This window comes from Lepisma saccharinum, chromosome 10 (assembly GCF_977018435.1).
Source record: "Lepisma saccharinum chromosome 10, izLepSacc3.1, whole genome shotgun sequence".
NCBI lineage: Eukaryota > Metazoa > Arthropoda > Insecta > Zygentoma > Lepismatidae > Lepisma > Lepisma saccharinum.
Window position 1 is genome coordinate 22563483 of NC_139238.1, and position 18744 is coordinate 22582226.

Genomic DNA, 18744 nt, shown 5'->3' on the forward strand with positions numbered 1-18744 from the left:
GTTCCCGAAGTACATGACACACGGCAGTAGTATTCATCCGCGTGTCTGTGGAGTGCTGCTAACCTAACGCTAATATGACTGCATAAATGTAACTGGATAAAATTAACTCTCTGTGAAAGAAACGACCACACATGAACAGTAGCGAAAAATAATATAGAAACCAAAATGAAGAACTAAGAAATATCTTAAGACACGATAAATCGCTTGAGTGAGACATGTAGAGTTTAACTAGATTTTAGGCAATAATAAACGGAAGCTCCTTATAAATTCTATTCTCATAAAATCCAACGTATAACTTTGTGTGTATAGCTGCAGAATTATAGAATATTTCAGAACAAACACAGGAGAGAATCAATTCTAAACCATTACAGTTACAACTCAAAACCATTTTTCTGTCCTGTTGCTATCTTGAGCTAATAAAAAATTGTATTATTGTCTTCAACACAGTACAAAAAAAACATACAAATAACAAAATTCGTACAAATCTTTGAAATATTTACATAAAAACATACATCATTACCTGATATTTTGAATTCGTGGCAGCAGGATTTCCAATGATACAATATATAGAACAGCAAAAATAATATTCATACGTTATCTTACCAATTATATTTGATTTATCTTAATCTTTAATCGAACAAATCCTTCAAAATATTCCGTCACCTTTTTTATATGTAAATATATACACGTTCGTGTGTATAAATCAAGTAAGGACATGATTTAAAAACTCATTTTTGGCTTAAATACCGATCAAAGACACCTGATGACAACTAATTTAAGTGATATAAAACTATTAAAGACTATTAGGTTATATAGCTAACACTGCATCCTTCTCTGAGGATAGGAAGGGGAAAAAATAAACAATTCCTTTTTTGTTGTTCAAGATTGAGTAACACAGAATTCCCATTCACTTTGCCAAACAAATTTCCCTACCTTATCAGACATCATTAACTTACTGAAATTCTATTTTTTTTAAAAAATGCGTTATTTACAACAAAATATTTGCGTTGGGTTATAGAGCAACGGCTTAAGTTGCAAGAAACATCATAATTTAAAAGAATTTCTTTAAACAAGTGGATACTCTGCTGACATGAAACGTATGGAAAGCCTGGAGGGTGCAATGAAAAACGTGCCCATTAAGGCAGAGAACAATGAATGAATAAAACTGTTTTATCAAATCAGGGTTTACGAATATATTCACTAGACGTACAGTCAGCGGCAATAAAAATGGAATACACATGTATCCTTCAATACTCACTTCCCTGCAAGGTGTTATGTCTGTTGCATAACTCTAAGGCGGCAAGTAGTGGATTTTAATAGCAAATTTTCAATGGCATCTTCTACCACCAGCGCAGAGTAGGGCAACGTACATGACGCCTTACAGGGAAGCGAGTATTTAAGGATACATGTGTATTGCATTATTATTGCCGGTGACTGTACAATAACGTGCACTTATTTCGACTCTCAAGTTTTGGAATACTTTTACAAAATTAATTTATCCTTTCATAGTGACAGCATAATTTTCCTGACTTTCCCAAGTTTTTCCAAATCAGTTTTATTCCAATAATCAACTAATATTTAAAAAGGAAAATCAGTTACATGATTATTCTGAATAGACAGTGAAGTAATCTTCACGTTCCTAGTAATTTAACCAAATGTAGAGCTTTAAAAAACAGCAAAAAATCGAATTATTGAGATCTACAGCAAGACATTGTGCAATTTTCTCCATGCAAGATTGACAAGTGTTGGAGTTAGAAGACCTATTTTATAAATCACAACAGGATGAAGATGAGAATCCGTAAACAACATAACACTACCGCTGCCAACTTTGAAAACACACCACATTCCATATAAAAATACATGTTCTTGCATTGTTACGTTGCGTAAGGGCAAACCACGGATCAGATTACATCCCGTTGTAAGCAGGCCCGCCGCCACCTTCTGGTGTAACCCAGTTGATGTTCTGGCTCGGGTCTTTGATGTCGCACGTCTTGCAGTGAATGCAGTTCTGAGCGTTGATTTGGAGCCGTTGCCCATCTCCCTCCTCCAAAGGCACAAATTCATAGACACCTAAAAAGATAAGGTTCAAAATATAAGTTTACCTTCATTTTTATCACACGCACTTTAATTGGCAAACTAAGCAACACACACACTCTAAGGGCATCCCAATAAAATAGGTTACGTTGACTTTGCGTACATGGAATATGCGCACAAGTATGGTGGACTCTGAGTACAGGGGAAAGTGAAGAGGGGTGGGAGTAACACCTACGACGCTGAAACTAGCAGGTGTCGTTGAAGTTGCGTACGTAGCAAATACTACCTGAATGCATGGCATAAATTGGAGAAGCAGCACATCTGGGTAAAGTTGAAGTCCTGATTGGAACGCCACTTTATTTCAAAGAAAGTTCCGAATGATCAGCTTCTGAACAACCATATGTCAAGTCCACGTGGAGCGCAGTATATCTTCCCCTCAAATCTTTCCCACCAATAGCGTCCGTTTCAGGAACTGACAGTGCTTGTCAAGTCTACGTGGAGTAAATGACACGTTGCCAATTCAGTTTCTTTACATATTTCTTGACGTGAGGTTACGGTTATTTTTGCTAGGTTGTGTTATTGTGTTGTGCTATATTTTTAAATACAATGTGGAGACCTTGGGAGCGTAACGTCGTCGCGGTTCGTGTTGGGTGTCTGAACACTGCAGGTAAAAGCGACAACAGGGCTTCTCAGAAAATCCGTTGATGGCTCGAAACCAGATAAGCGTTCGGTCGGCTTCCTCTCGAGCTACGCGAAAGATAACGAACTGGCGTTCCAATCAGGACTTGAACTTCACACAAACACACTTAATTGTTCACGGGCTAAGCCAAGCTAGAAATGAATTCGAAATTGTCAAAGCCTCTAAGGGAAAGCCTTCCTTGATACACGGTTACCTTTACACGAATCACCGAAAAACAAATGAAAATTTTACGTCCTAGATGTGCAACAAAGCAAACTGTCGGGGCAGGGTAGGAAGAACTGAGGGAATGATGTGGTAAGTGTTGCTGATTGATTGATTTGCTTTACTTTACTTCGCCATTTGTGCCACTTTTGGCAAATTTGCGAAGATGGGGATGAGTGATGAAATTGATGAAAGGAGAATCACAAACATCCATGCCCAGGCCAGGATTCGACCCAGGGACCCCTGGCGTCGTAGCGCGATGTGCTAACGACTCCGCCACAGGGGCCGGCGGTAAGTGTTGAGTTAAGACTCGTTCTTTGATTGATTGAGTTGGTGTTCTAAGTCCACTTTATACACAGTAAGGCTAATCGGACTGGATCTACAGTTTAAAGTGGGATCCTAACCACTATGTGCCCCAAGCGGGTATCGAGCCCGGGACCCCTTGATTACGTTACCACTACGCCATCGAAGAGGTTCTACGACTCATTCTTGTGGGACTACTGTAGCGGAGAATGATGTAAGAAACGTGCTAGAAAAGTGCCGACTACAATTTCTAACCTCAGAATTCCCTCGTGAATCCACAGCTGACTGAATTTTTCGGTTACTTTGAGATTTTGAACGTTTGTAAAATGATAAGCAACAAATCCAGCAGGAAATGTATCCTCTAGCACAAAACACATTGTACTGCAAGCTACCAAGACATCGAAATCAACGGGAAAAAATTTAAAAAATAATTTTATTTGAGATAATTCGGAATGAATATTTGAACCGAAGCCTTAAGCAAAGTTCAATGCACTGAATAATGCATGAGGCATTTGGCTGTCACGTTGATGCATCAATCAATGAATTAACTAACCGAACGGCGCTTATTATTTACTCGCCCCCGGAAGGCTGCACGGAGGTTGGCAATGCATTTAAAAATAAAAAAACAGATAACGATGCATTAATATTCAACATGAAATACCTTTGATTTTGATTCCACTTGGCCGCAGGCCGTGCACGGAATATTAACGCACAATGCGTGGTTTTAAGGGAACGTCGCAAATTGAGTACGCTTTATGATGCTCAGATGAAAACGCGTAAATCAAGCATTAGTTAGCAAAATGCGTGGAAAGATATAAATAACGATAACAGCAGGGGAATCTGCAGAGTCGTTTTTCCCACGGTTGTAATTACAAGCAGTTAATTTAAAGCCGATAGCGCCACCGAGTCATGTGCAGCGCGCAGGTACGCATTTATAAACAATGTTTTGTTTTTGAAACTAACTCAGTTTCCATTTGCATTCTTGTATATTTGCAGAACTGTAAAGTACCAATTTGGGAAAAGTTTTGGCTGTACATTTTCAATTAGACCTGCTTTAACGTGCTTGCAAGTTGAGTTTCAAGTTATGCATACGGGTAGCGAGAGGAAAATAATTTGATTCGTTAATCATTCCATAACAATTTCCTTGATTTAAGAGATTATCTATTGAAAGTGTTTTTGAAGTAAGTTATACTTAAACATGCTGATTTTCAAAACCTTTAGCTGTCGTGCCTCCCTGCCAAAATCTGCACGCGCCTCCCCTCAATAATAATAATAGATAAATACGTGTGATGTGACCATGAAAGATCAACACAAATCTCTTCATGTGTTTGTTTACTGTTGGTACAAGCAATGAAGATATAATGTGCATGATTAATACAGGCCGTGTACAGTTTTTTTTTTATGTTTATAAGCTGGTGTCATTTTATTCAGCCATTCGATATTCATTAGGTAAAAAGGTAAGAAAAGCTGGATTACATGTTAAAAACAGGCATACGGCAATGTTTGGATTTCTTCATTTAATTGTAGACCTGTTTAGCCTAACAATGCGCTCAATGTACGAAAGAAATCACGAATGATTTCATATTTAATATTTCTCTTATAAAGCAGCAACTTCCTTTTGAAGGCTGCCAACTTGTCTGATAGGTGAGGATTCCCTTATACCTTGTAGAGGTACATTCAGAACATTCAGTTTGTGGAAAATATGAGGAAGGTGTGCCAATTTCTGTACAAAGACACTATCAATGAAGTTTTCATCGTTGGAATGGTTTTCTTCAACGAGGTATGAGTGCAGTTCCTGTCTCAGTTCAAAAACACGGGAGATGACATTGCCGATGGACAACCAACCCGAATTGCAATGATACAGATGAAAAACATTGATGTAAGCTTTCCTGGCGACGAATGATGAACAGATTGGTGTATTTCTTGTAACCAAAAGCAATTTTTCGGAAGTTCTCGTACCTCGCCTGCGAAACTTCGGAAGTTTGAATACCGCTGTGCTATATCATATCTGCATTGTATTGGATTTTACTTCATTAGCCAGCAATGCTTAATTGTCAAGTGTTTCTACTACTTATCTAACATCACGTTTCGAGAGAGGACGTCTTCTCTCGCCTTCAGGTGGTCGGTGGTCGAGATCGAACCTACGACAGACCTGTAATTTTACTATTACAAATCATGTGCAATAATGGCTCAAAATCATACAATGTAGAATTCAAGCCGTCCTCAGAAAATATAAATAGTAACTTAAATAAAGGGTTCTAGAGAACTTTCGGAGGCGCTGTTAAGTTGTACGTACACAACGGATAATACCCAATTTACATTGGATGCTGATCAACAGAGCTAGGATTTTTATGACCAAAAAATCACCAAAATATGCAAAATAAAATATGCTCTTACGACCTAAAATTTTACAAAATATGCACTATAATTTTACAAATATACCCTTAAAACTGGACTGTTTCAAACATCAATATCTAACACAAGCTGAAATATTTTCATATACGTACTACTTTAAATTCACTTTATGGACCATGAGTTGCAATGCACAATGAATACTTTCTGTAAATTTTCATATAAAAATTAAAAGGATTTTGCTGCAGTCCAAAGAAAAATCCTCGAGTCAACATAGGAGTAAGAACACATCCACTTCGAAAATGACTGTACATTTCTTGAAAAAGCCAAAATATGCTGAATATGACCGAAAATCCATCAAAATATGCTCTATCACGTAGAAACGGCCAAATATGCCCTTAAAAAGCACCTTAATTCAATTACTTTCTTCAAATATGAAAATCCTACCCCTACTGATCAACAACTACTGAATAAGAAGTTACATTCAGAAAATTGTAATCACGGCGATGAAGTTAAATAATAAATTATGGCACAACCGCAAAGGATTGTTAAGTGTCTTAAGTCAAATTTACTTCCCAGTGCGTTGTGATAAACGACTACAACACGAGAAGACGTCCATAAGGGTTCCTTCAAGACTGTATTCTTCATTCAAAAATCTAGATAGCCATCAGTTACATCAAGACATGACCGCGAGGTTTGTCTTGTTCGGCGACATTCGTAAACATTAGAAAGGATAAGTATAAATTCACAGAACTTATATACTGTTTATGGTGCCCTGTATGCATTATACACTATTACCTTCTTACATACACCGAATAAAAACATAACCTTGTAAAATAGCTATTACCTTACACCTCAGCTTAATTTAATTATTTGTTATTTATATTACAATTGCCTTTCAATTTACTCTACTTCAAATATTCCGCATGTACTAGAAGAATATGTCGATAGGCCACGTTGCAGCCTTCATTTCCCAGACACATTTTATGTCGCCTTATGACAGCTCACATAAGACTTCAGTAGGAGGGTGGCCCTTCTTATTGTTGTGGTTCCGGTAGATCGATTTTAACTCTCGCCAGTCTTCTTGATCTCCTCGGTTGGGCATTTGTATTTCTTCTTCTGTCTGTAGCTCTTCTTGGGATTGCTCCTCCTCGACGAGCACTTTTGTATGCTTCGAATTCTATTTTTGATATCACATCTGTGAGTCTGTCTAGTGCCTCAGTTGAATTTTTATCCCTTAAGCATTCGTACATCGTTTTCCCCTGTATATCATTACGATTTTTTGCATTTTATTGATTATAGGAACATTCTAGTATTTTATGTTCGGGAGTATCTACTACCGTAGGTCCACATTTCGTACACGGTTCCTCATTCCTTTGTCTCCTTCTGAACAAAGACTGACCATACGGCCCATGTTCCGACAGAAAGTGACCATTCCTCTTGATGGGTTTAGATACGCCATTCCAAACTTATGTTAGGAAGTAATTCATACACCTTTTTTATCTGTTGAGCCCGGTCCCACTCTCCTTGCCACCTACTGAGAAGTGCTTCATAGATAGCATGTGGAGATTGAACTCCTGATTCTACAATCTTCTCCACCGTCAGAATTTCTTCTTTCTTGTGCCAATATCTTGCAGCACGCAACAGGATCTGTAAATCCATGGCCCATACACCAACTATTACCAGGAGAGCCAAGGTCGGGGTCGTTCCAAATGCCCCTTTCAGCCGTATAAGTATCTTCCTTTGTGATGATCGAAGTTTTTTAGTAACTTTTACTTGTGTCACACATTCGTACCAGTGACTAGCTCCATAGGTTACTATTGCATTTAGAATACTGTTATATGTTCGTATGTGGTTCACTGAGAGGCTGAAGTGGTTTGTTCCCAATGATATAATTTAATTCATGACTTTTTCTGCTTTATTTCACATTAACTCAACATGTTGGTTGTACTTCATACCTCTTGATATGGTTACTCTTAGATATCTGGCATGTTCCACTCGTTTTATATTTTTGTTATCAAGCTTGATTGTTGGCGCTCTACTTAGAAGTGGTATTGTATCACGCAGAAACCTGGACGTTGCAAAAGAGTTGAAGAAAAGCGACTGGAAGCTTTAGAAACGTGGCTATGGCGAAGAGTAGAGGGTGTGACATGGACAGAGTAAGAAAACTGTTGGAAAGAGTTGGTGAAAGGAAAGCAATACTTGAAGTGATCAAGAAAAGACAGTGGGACACTGGCTAAGAAAAAAACTGGCTGCTAAAAGACTCACTGGAAGGAATGGTCAACGGGGAAAGGATCCAGAGAAGAAAAACAACTCATATGACAGATGATATTGAAATATGTGGATCCAACAGTGGCTTGAAGCGTAAGTTCATAAAGTCTTGAGGTAGCAGTGAAAGCCTGCCTATTACAGCAGAGAATGATGACCGACTGACTGAATATATATATATATGTATGTGTGATCAGAACCACTATGTGCCTCCAACGGTTACCGAACCCAGGACCCCTCGACTACAATCGGGGATCCACCACTTCGAGACGAGACCCAGAAAGTAACAGATAGACGAGACTGTGTCACATCTCGTCTCGCCACCGTCCATAACCACAAATAAGTGAACACGAAATCCGAAAACGCAAGCGCGCATCCAACCTAATCCGAAGATTATTGGCCCCTACATAATCCTAAGCGAAGCCAAAGCATTTTGGGGAAGGGGGGTGGAGGGGTGGGTCGCGTGCTTGTATTAATTTTCAGTCTTATTGAACCGTTAGATGATCCGTGGTGAATCCCCAAACAAAGAACCCTCAACGCCAGCGTGAAGTGGTTATGTAGTGTGTCATTGTTATATGGAGGCGATGCGAAGAGTTTCGGGGATGTGAGGATGCTCTCCCCACCCCCCAGCTCCTAAATTCCGGCTGATGAGATTCCCACGACAAGCGATGCTAAGTCTCGGTTGCCATGGAAACGTATGTAAGTGTTTTCGCGGGGTCACAAGTGTGTGAACGGAGCGAAATAGGAAGGAATTAGGGTTAAGATAGGTGGAAAAGAAGGGGAAGAATCGCAAGATGGTTCCACCCCTCTTACGCACAGTAAAAGGCTTCTCGGAGCCACATTTTCCACAGGAAAATGCTAGTGATGTGTGTCTTGTCAAGAAATCTAAAAATAGTGTAAAACCATGGAGAGTTTCCAGTTACAAGAGTTTTGAAAAAAGAGAACTACAGTGTTATAAAACACCAGCGATATAAAAACAATACATGCACAGGATGAAGAAGAAAAAATGAATCAATGTACGATGGTGATTCAATAATAACCTTAAATATTTTACCGTCAGTTGACCATCATATTCTGGAAAATTGGCTATCACTTTCTTAAATAGTTTCCGTGCTTCTCAATGCACGTACGCCATATATTGGGTGGAGGGAAGTGTTAGGATCTGGTCTAAATTGATTGCGTTTATCTTAACTTTTCTTCCACTTTTGGCTAATCGCGAAGTGAGGATGAGTGATGATATCAAGAAGTTGATACAAGGACACTCACAAAGAACATCCTCGTTCAGGCCGGTATTCGAACCCGGGAACTCTTGACATCGTAGCGCGCTGTGCTATCCACTGCGTCACGTTGTGAATAATTTGGAAAGTAAGCCTCAAAAACAGGTACAGAATATGGAAATCAACAAGCAGAACCAACACACGTAAACAATAAACGTCTGCGTTGGAAGTTACTGGAAGCATTTTGAGTGCATCGTGATAGAATCGAGAATTTATTCCCGATGGAAAGAAGAGCGTCCTCGCAGCTACATATCGGAACGTTTACTTTGATTAGCACAATAAACTATGCGAATAATAAAAGTCGAAAATTGCCTCCAAGTCACTTGCTTGGCATGTAGAATCCAAAATTAGCATTCGGCGAGTGTTCGATTTAACGGTCGAATGTCGTCAACAGGTGGCACGAAAATGAAAGTTCCGTTGCGATAAAACTTTAAAATCGGAATCGAACATGAATAATTCATCATCCTCCCCCTCGTCTTAGTATCCATTCATTGTTCTAGCTTTCCTTAACTACCGAAATCTTTTGTTCGGCTTTCGGTTATCCTGATATCGCTTTGCTGAATTTATTCGAGGATTCCGGATGCGAAGTGCAAATCATGTTTTGGAAATCGTGGAATCTGATTATGACAAATTTGATGATTAATTACCATGGCTTATATAGATCTTATTACAAGAACAGGCCGCTATAGTGTCGAGTGATAGAATTACAAAACGGCCTGTCATCTGGGCGCCGTGTTACCACAGCGTGTATGGTGGAAACATTGAGACTAGTGTTGCAGAAGAGCATTTCGCTCGAGCCACAAATAGTTCGCACGGACGACGCTCAGAGCACCGCGACAGGTTGTTTGCAGCAGGTTTTGTGTATTAATCCGCGCAATAGCGGCGCTCAGCATCTCCTGTGCCAGTCTTACCTCAACCGCCGATCTGTTCATATCATAGACAGTGAGAATATCGGCAGTATTCCAGAGGAACTATATTCTGCGCGTACGTTTGGGTCTATATATGAGAAAAGTTGCTGCTAACTTAACCTGTAGCGGGGCTTAGGTAACGTACGGAATCGAGAGCTTCTTCGCTCATGCGAATAAATCTCGGACAGGCAAAACGAGCGCTATACGTTCGAAGCCTACACGTATAACCGTGATTTGTCTGTGGCAGTGGACCCTCAAATATGGATCGTGAGGTGAAAGATGCAGTGAAATTGAAACTTAAGTGAACATATTCATTATCTCTATGTTAAAATGTAGTTTAGCCTATCTTACCAATACGGTGGTATATGAAAATGAAAGAGGTAATTGTGAGCTGAAACTGCCAGCACGGATATTTTTACATGTACCTAAGTATGTGTCTACGATTAAAGTGATATTCCATTGTGAACGCTCCAGCATGGGAGACGAGGAAAGTAGATCTATGCAGTACTGTCTGAGCTATCGCAAGATTCCGTCTGAGAAGAGTAAGAAAATAAGAAGTTATTTAAAAGTATTCTGAGGGTTAATCCTTACTGTTCATCTGTAATATCTACCCCTACCCCTTGTTTTAGCAATTCCTTCCTGAAGTGTTAAAATTCCCTTCGCAAGGGGAAGGAAGAGGGTGTTGTGGTGCGACCGGTAAAATCCGTCCATCGTAGACTTCACGCAGAGTTCTAAATCTCGAATTAAGATCATATCACAAACCTTCAATCACATATATTTTCCAGACTTGGGACTGGATGATGTGTGTAACACGTTGGTCGTGTGCAGGAAAACCTGATAGCTCGTTAATTTTATTTACTACACTCTATATTTTATTTCTGGAGCAAAGTTCTCCTGGCACGCTACTTGTTAAAACAAGCCCCCGTCCCACTAAACCTCCACGGCGCTGATGCTAGATTACGCCTGAAGGTGGATTTCCTGCGAAACACACTGGGTGTAGGAGGCAAGGAGTGCGCAAGGTACCAAAGATATTACAAGAGCCAAATGAAAAAACCTTAATAAAAGTCCAATACAAATTGTAGGGCAGATTGTATACAGCTCAAATTTACAATGAGGGATCAACTGTTATTTACAAAACAAGACGACCTCAACGCTGCAACACTAAATCAAGTGTTTCAAAACGATATTTTTGTTGTTTTAAAGATGGCACATCCTATACACACTTGGACCAGTAAAGAAGAGTGGCTTCTTGCCCTCTGTCAGCCTAAAACTTACAGAAATTTCTCGGCAAATGAAAATTCAATAACTATGTGCAGGGGCGGATCCAGGATTCAGTTTTTTTTTTTGGGGGGGGGGAAGGGCACCAATTTCCAAAAGTGTACACATAAATACTAATGAAGATTACAGTACTACTTTAAATTAAAGCTTACCATGGTGAAACAAGTCTCTTATACTTTAATATTTCTTTAAGTACCAATTCCAGTTATCTGTACATGCCGCCAAGTTATTAAGAACAAATAATACTTAAAAATTACATTGTAAAAAACAATATATTAAAAATAGCGTATTCCTCGCGAACACAGAAACGCACAAGTTACATAAGTATTTTCATATTATAAACAGCCTGTTTTACTTCATTTCTTAATTCTTTTTTGCTTTATAATTAGTTTAATGTAGCACCTGAGTCCTTTTCAGTAACATGCATGATGCATGATAAAGCTGCTACTAATTTGGACACCAGTTTAACTTTTCAATCGTCAAATAATTGGAACTTACTAGAGACATTTACCTCACCCTACAAATACTGTAGCTGTAGTTTTCGTGAATGTTTTCTTGAAAATATGTCAATAATCTCCTCTGGTTTCACTTGGTAATTATCTTTATGGGTGTTCAGGAGAGCCAAACCAATCAATCGTTCATTACCCATTGTAGATCTAAGATAGGTCTTCATTTTTCGCAGATTTGAGAATAAACGCTCAGCTGTAGCCGTTGTGACTTGAATCACACACAACAGGTGTAGCAAACTTGTAATGTTGGGATACAAGGAATGAAATTTTGTACGCCTCTGCTGAATTATCTGTGGTAGATTTTTCCAATAACCAGAATTGTCTCCATAACTTGAGTTCCCCTTCTAATGCTAAAATAGACTGCACATCATCTTCATAAAATTTATCTGCCTCAATTATATCTTTAGCTAGATCATCTTCAACAATGAATTTCGGAATCATTTTCTGTTGAAATCTATAATCAAATTCAGATATTAAATAATCCAGAAAAGGGATGAACACAACACATCTGAAATAATCGATGACATTCTTTGAGGGAATATTTGACCTATGTCTTTGATTCTGTGCAATTCTTGGTATTTTTACATCAACATTCAGCTCTTCAGCAAGTGCTTTACTTTCCTGAAAGACTTTATCAAACTCTTGAGCACTGTTCTTTCTTATATCCAATAGAGATGAGTAAACAATGTAAAGTAAAGATGAGAACATTATTGAATAAATGCGAGCTTAGTTCTGATCGTACCACCTGCATGCATATAGTGATAGGTAGGATAATGCGCTTTAAACCTTACTTTCACGCCCTTTGATTCTTACATGACGGAACAAAGATCAGGGAGAAACTATACAAACTATTTATGAAAGAAACATAGTCGATGTTCGAGAGGCACCAAGTTTCAACGATGTTCGGGGACACCAACTTCCAATGGTGTATGGGGGGCACCTACTTTCAACAATGCACAGAGGGCACCAACTTCAAATGATGTTCGGCAATTTTTAACGATATACGTGGTGCACCACTTTTCAAAAGTGTACACATACTTAATAAGATTTTTTTATTAATTTTGTAAATTACATATTACGAGTATAATTTGCTCGAGTATTTGGGGGGCCACGTGCCCCTGTGCCCCCGCTCTGGATCCGCCACTGTCTCTGGGCATGTTTAACACACCAGCAAGTTTACTAATGGAGGAGAAGTTCGACAATGGCCTGTTCACAGGCGGATGGGTGGAAAGGTATTCGCAGTGGCTCATAAGTAGGGAACGTATTTTTAGGTGCTAAAAAAGGGAGATTTAGGACTTTTAGGTGCTTATAATTAGTTCATAGGCATAATTATGGAGACCGGGAATAATGCCGGCCCTTCTTTAACAACGGAATGATTTTGTAGCTAGGATTCCGTCCCAAAATAGCCCGCATTTTTGTTTGGCATGCTACATCTACAGTCCCTTTCATTGCCTGGGAAGTGCAGCGTTTATCAATGGAAACGCCTCATCTAGACAGTTCGCTCCACATTTTTCCAATTTCGTGATGCAGACTGGAAGATAGCGGAAATTTGCACACATGTTGACGCCCCTTCGTTTTGCATTGGTTCTTTTGCCGCTCGGATTCGATCAAGGTCTCAAAGTTCAAGTCAAACCTTTGTGGTGGAAATTAAGGGTTCTTGATAAAAGTTATTGTTAAATTTAAGCGAATGGTTCAAAATGTGTTTTTCAAGAATAGGGCTTATTAGGCATTTATAGGAATTTATAGTTCGTTTAGGCATTTTTAGGTCCTATAGAATTTCAGTAGAGGGGTGCTGTGTACATGAAACGCAAGGATTCCTTCCCCAGCGCCACCTGTACAAAACCACTCCACGTTTCCATCCAAGAATCCAGAGACGGTCCCTGACAATGTAGTTGACACTGTTGCTGATTAAATCTCGCATTTTGTGGAGACAAATTAAAGAAAACCTCACGATTGTTTCGTTGACGTAACTCGTGGCTCTGCATAAACCAGCCGGTCTCTTAGTTACCGACAGTTGATTTCCAATACATTGACAATGTATTTTAATTCTACTTCTCGCAAAGGGCGGTGGATTCTCAAGCAGAATATAATGAGCCACCTTTTTATGCTCCACTGCGTGCAATGCATTTTAATTAAACCTTCGTGGAATCTCTGGAACTTCTAATAGCAAGTTTGGGGCAACAACCAAGCACTTCCTGCAGAAAATTAATTTTTTCTCAGAAATTTGCTCTCTAAAATAGAAAAGAAGCGAGGGTTGAAAAGAACTTTCTGGTAAGAAATTAGAGCTTCACCTTTGCTTTTCAAATACACCCCTCCGTTTTTCAAACTACAAACAATTTGACTTTCAAATTCGAATCGAACATAGAAAAAGGACGGGGGGGGGGGATGAGAGGAGGAAAGACTTATATTTCGCAGATGTGTATGTTTAAAATTTCTGAATAATGATACGGAGTTTTACGACTGCTGAGGTTATAAAGAACGGGGGAGGAATCTGCCATAGTCGAGGAAGATTATCCTCCGCTTCCCTAGGCTGGGGTAAGTATCGCCTCTTTGTCCTCCGCGCAGCAACCCCTCTTTCCCCCATTTCTCTCTCTCTCTCTCTCTCTCTCTCTCACACTCTCTCTCTCTCTCGGAGCCTACGCTATTGCGCGTCTTCTTCCCCCAGCATCCCTTATTGTATTGATCCATCTCCCTGGGAAAACCAGGCAGAGTTGTATTAGCTTGGGGTAGGACTTTATTTCCCGTCCCGAGCCTACGGCAGTGTTGCTAACTTCCTCCTTTTGTGCCCAAGAACAGGATTTTGTTCTTTGGACTTTGCAAATTAAACTGCAAAATCGGCATTGTCAGGATCTGCACTAAATCTACCGAACTGCTCTAAGGAAATTACAAAGTGAATCGAAACAATGCGAAACATTGAAATTCTCTACTGACTTGTATAATACTTACATGGATAACTTGAATATGTCTGAGCAATCAAAAGCACGCAAATTCCATGAAACACAAGTTTCATAACAGCTTCTTTGCCAAGTTTCGGAATTAAAATATAGAGATTGAATTTCGAAACATTCAATTCCCACAAAGATATCTGCGGTTAGTTTGCAATGTACAACCACTGTCACTAACATTCTGAGAATTCTATCTGCGGTTACAACAAAAATACAGATATTACACTAACATCCAAGAGGACTTACGAGAATATATCTGAACACACACATACATCAAAACGGTACTCGTCAGCCCCAGTGGTTACCGCATCCCTCTGGTAAACCATGGATTTCATGTTCGAATCCTGTTTTGGCGCCGACTTCTTTCTGATACAAAAACCAACAAAACAATCCGAAGCTAGTTCGTTCTTATGAAGAATAACAGAGCGTGTTTTAACACGAAATATTGAACTCTGAATTTGCAAATTTTAACTTTTCCTTCGTGTGGGAACAAACACACAAACAAAATACAGAGTGGTTAGTTAGTCACTATACCTATATTTTTGTGATAACGTGACGCAATACATTTCTCTTTCAGGTGATATGAATCAACGCTAGCAGCAGAAGAAAAAAACAGCAACTGTTTGTTCACAACTTCGTGGAATGAATAGGTGAAGACGGAATTAATGATTGGAAATATTGTTTTTAAGTCCACTTTATGCACTGATAGGCTAATCGGTTCGATTCCTGACCTGGGCCTGGGTGTTCTTTGCGAGTATCCATTCATAAATTTCATTCATTGATTGATTGATTTGCTTTATTTTACTTCGCTTTTTATGCCACTGTTGGCTAATTTGCGAAGATGGGGATGATTGATTGTTCGATTGATTTAGTTTATTTTACTTCGCGTTTTGTGCCTCTTGGTCAATTTGCGAAGAAGGGAATGAGTGATGATATGATGGAATTGCTGAGTGGACATTCACAAACAACCAAGCCCGAGCGGTATTCGAACCCGGGACCCTTGGCGCGAAGATGGGGATGAGTAATGATATGATGAAATTGATTAAGGACACTCACTTCCGTGACCAGGCCAGGATTCGAACCCGGGACCCCTGGCGTCATAGCACGATGTGCTAACCAAGGGAGCCGGCTTATCATTTTCATTATTGTATCGCTCATCCTCATCTTCGAGATTAGCCAAAAGTGGCACAAAAGCGAAGAAAAATAACAAAATCAATCAAACATCGTCGCGATTAATGGCATTCCACGAAAAGTGGTCGTATTCCACGTAACAAAATGAATTCATCTGAAAATTATCAGTGCTTTTAATTGCATTAAGTGTTTGTGTTTTTCACCAACAAAAGTTATTAGCATCTGTAGCCTACATGCTCCACAGACAAATGAAATCCAACTTTGCTACATTTTTAAAGCGTTACACACGTAAGACATTTTCGTTAATGCTTTGCATGCATTCCGTCTGTGTCGTCATACTGTGGACTGTAGGGCAAGAGTAACATATGCCAGACCATGGATCAGCATAATATACGTGTGCTCCAACTTGGCAGGAGCATTGCGTCAACTCGGAGGTCGTGCACTTCCGAGTATAAAAGAGCGAGACACGTGGCCGGGGGGATTGTAGACGGTAGGGCAGGAGTGACGTATGCAAGACCTTACCTCAGCATAATATACGTGCGTTCCAACTTGGCAGGAGCACAGGTATATTATGCTGAGCAAGGGTCTTGTATACGTCACTCTTGCCCTACCGTCTACAATACTTAGTTTTTTTATTGTTTTTTTAATTTTGTTAGTAGATACCGCAAAGTAATTCATAGTTCTATGAAATCAGTTCACTGTGAATATTTTAATTCGGCAATGAATATTTTAATTCAATCTCATGGCTAGAATCTCACCATCTTGAAACGTCACACACGTAACGCTGGAATGACCAAGTACAAAACATACGAGTAAGAAAATAATAAAAATAACCGGGGGTTATGGCTCCCTGTAACCACATCTGCGGCGTACCCCCCGATACTGTTAGAGCAAATTTAGTACACACCAATAACAAACACGATAGTTCAGCCGGAAGTCACGTTGGTAGAGTTCGATATAATCGATCCCCTTTTGTTTGCTCCCAGGAGCATCGTCCATACACGAAACATTACTGGACATTAATTTCCGCAAACGCTAATTAGCCGTAATCTTGGACGGGGAATGTACCGCGCCATCCTCCTTTTATACCCAACCCTGCACGGCTCCACTGACCTCAAGACTTCAATGGCATCATCTGATCAATATCACCTTCAGGCCCTTCATTAGCCTTTGTTTTACTCCCGTGTCCACCGGCACACACATCGATTCGTGCTTCCGGGAACAAAGCAGATGACCAGGAAAAGGGATTCCTTTACACGATGCACGGGTTTTCAGCTGATGGCGGAGAATTGATTTAGGTGCTGTCCATTAAACTAAATCGTCGACATCCAGACACCGCTACTTGCATGGGATGATGAAATTTTGGTGAACGGAACGATGTGGAGCTGTTCTGGCGACGAATAATAAAGAGATTCTGTCACGTGAGCACCTCTGCGAGTAATGGAGAAGATCCTGTGCTTCAGGGGTGCCGGGTTCGATACCCGGTGGAGGACCAGACTTTAAACTGTACGTCCAGTCCCGATTAGACTATCTGCGCATAAAGCGAACTTAAAAATTCAAGTAAACATTGATTGATTGATTGATTTGGTTTATTTTACTTCGCTTTTCTGCCACTTGTGGCTAATTTGCGAAGATGCGGATGATTGATTGATTGATTGATATGGTGTTTTAAGTCCACTTTATGCACAGTAAGGCTAATCGGGACTGGACCTACAGTTTAAAGTGGGATCCGAACCACTTGTGCCTCCACCGGGTATCGAACCCGGGACCCCTTGATTACAAGGCGACGACGCTACCACTGCGCCATCGGGGAGGCCGAAGATGCAGATGAGTGATGATGTGATGAAATTGATGAATGTACGCTCACAAACACTCATGCCTAGGCCGGAATTCGAATCCAGGTCCCCGATGTGCTAACCACTCTGCCACGAAGGTCGATAAGCAAGCACATATCATGTATGAACGAATTACTTAAAATTATTAGGTGCGTCGGCACATATGGGAATTTTGCACCCTTCAATATCAACGGGGAAATATCCCCTTATCTAAAAATCCTTAACGTATAGCTAAATAAGAGGTGTAAAAAGCACGTTAGAAACGCAAGGTTTGGAAGGGACTCACACAGGAGAAACACAACATAAACTTCCTCTGAGACAAAGGAACAGACCAGCTCAAAAAGCTAAAAAAAAAAAAAAAACTTACTTAAATCTCTGCCGTCGAATTCCGGCTTGGGCATGGGTGTTGTGAGTATCCTTTCATCACTCATCCTCATCTTCGTGATTAGCCAAAAGTGGCAGAAAATCGAAACAAACCAAATCAATCAATCAAACATCAACAACATTGAACGAGTCCGTGCCATGATTCTGACAAACCGACAGGTGATTATCGATGAAGTGGCAAGTCATCTGCACATTAATCGCCCCCCCCCCATATTGTAATGCAAACGTTCGCTGGGGCAGCAATGTATTTTTTTTTTATCTACGTGATGGAACACTAACATGGGTACACTTACTTACAACTGAACAAAATAAAAATACTTCAATAAACCACACCTCGACTAAACAAAATACATGAAACAAACTGACCTCATCCAATATTGTCACTTTACTTGTTTCGAGTCTGAAACAAGATTATAATTAAATTAACATACATGCACTGTACATGCTTATTAAGTCTACAGGAAAATATACTCTAAACAACAGCAAAACATTACTTCGGCCTAATGGGAAAATTACCCTTGGTTTTAAATTTTCCTGTACCGTCACCCTCCCGTGACAACTTAATTCCGGATAGCATTACAAAAACTCCGTGAAACTGCTTCATCTCGCATGACGCGAC

At 39.8% G+C, this 18744-nt stretch overlaps 1 protein-coding gene across 1 annotated transcript in view; it reads right to left on the reverse strand.

The window, feature by feature from the left end:
• Positions 1-290: 290 nt before the first annotated feature.
• The window catches only part of Etf-QO (electron transfer flavoprotein-ubiquinone oxidoreductase), a 212922-nt gene continuing 194468 nt past the window's right edge, over positions 291-18744 (reverse strand). Inside the window, exon 10 of the mRNA XM_083129645.1 lies at positions 291-2070. Coding sequence (XP_082985771.1) covers positions 1907-2070 — 164 coding nt within the window. The 3' untranslated portion in view covers positions 291-1906. The remainder of the gene's footprint in view (positions 2071-18744) is intronic.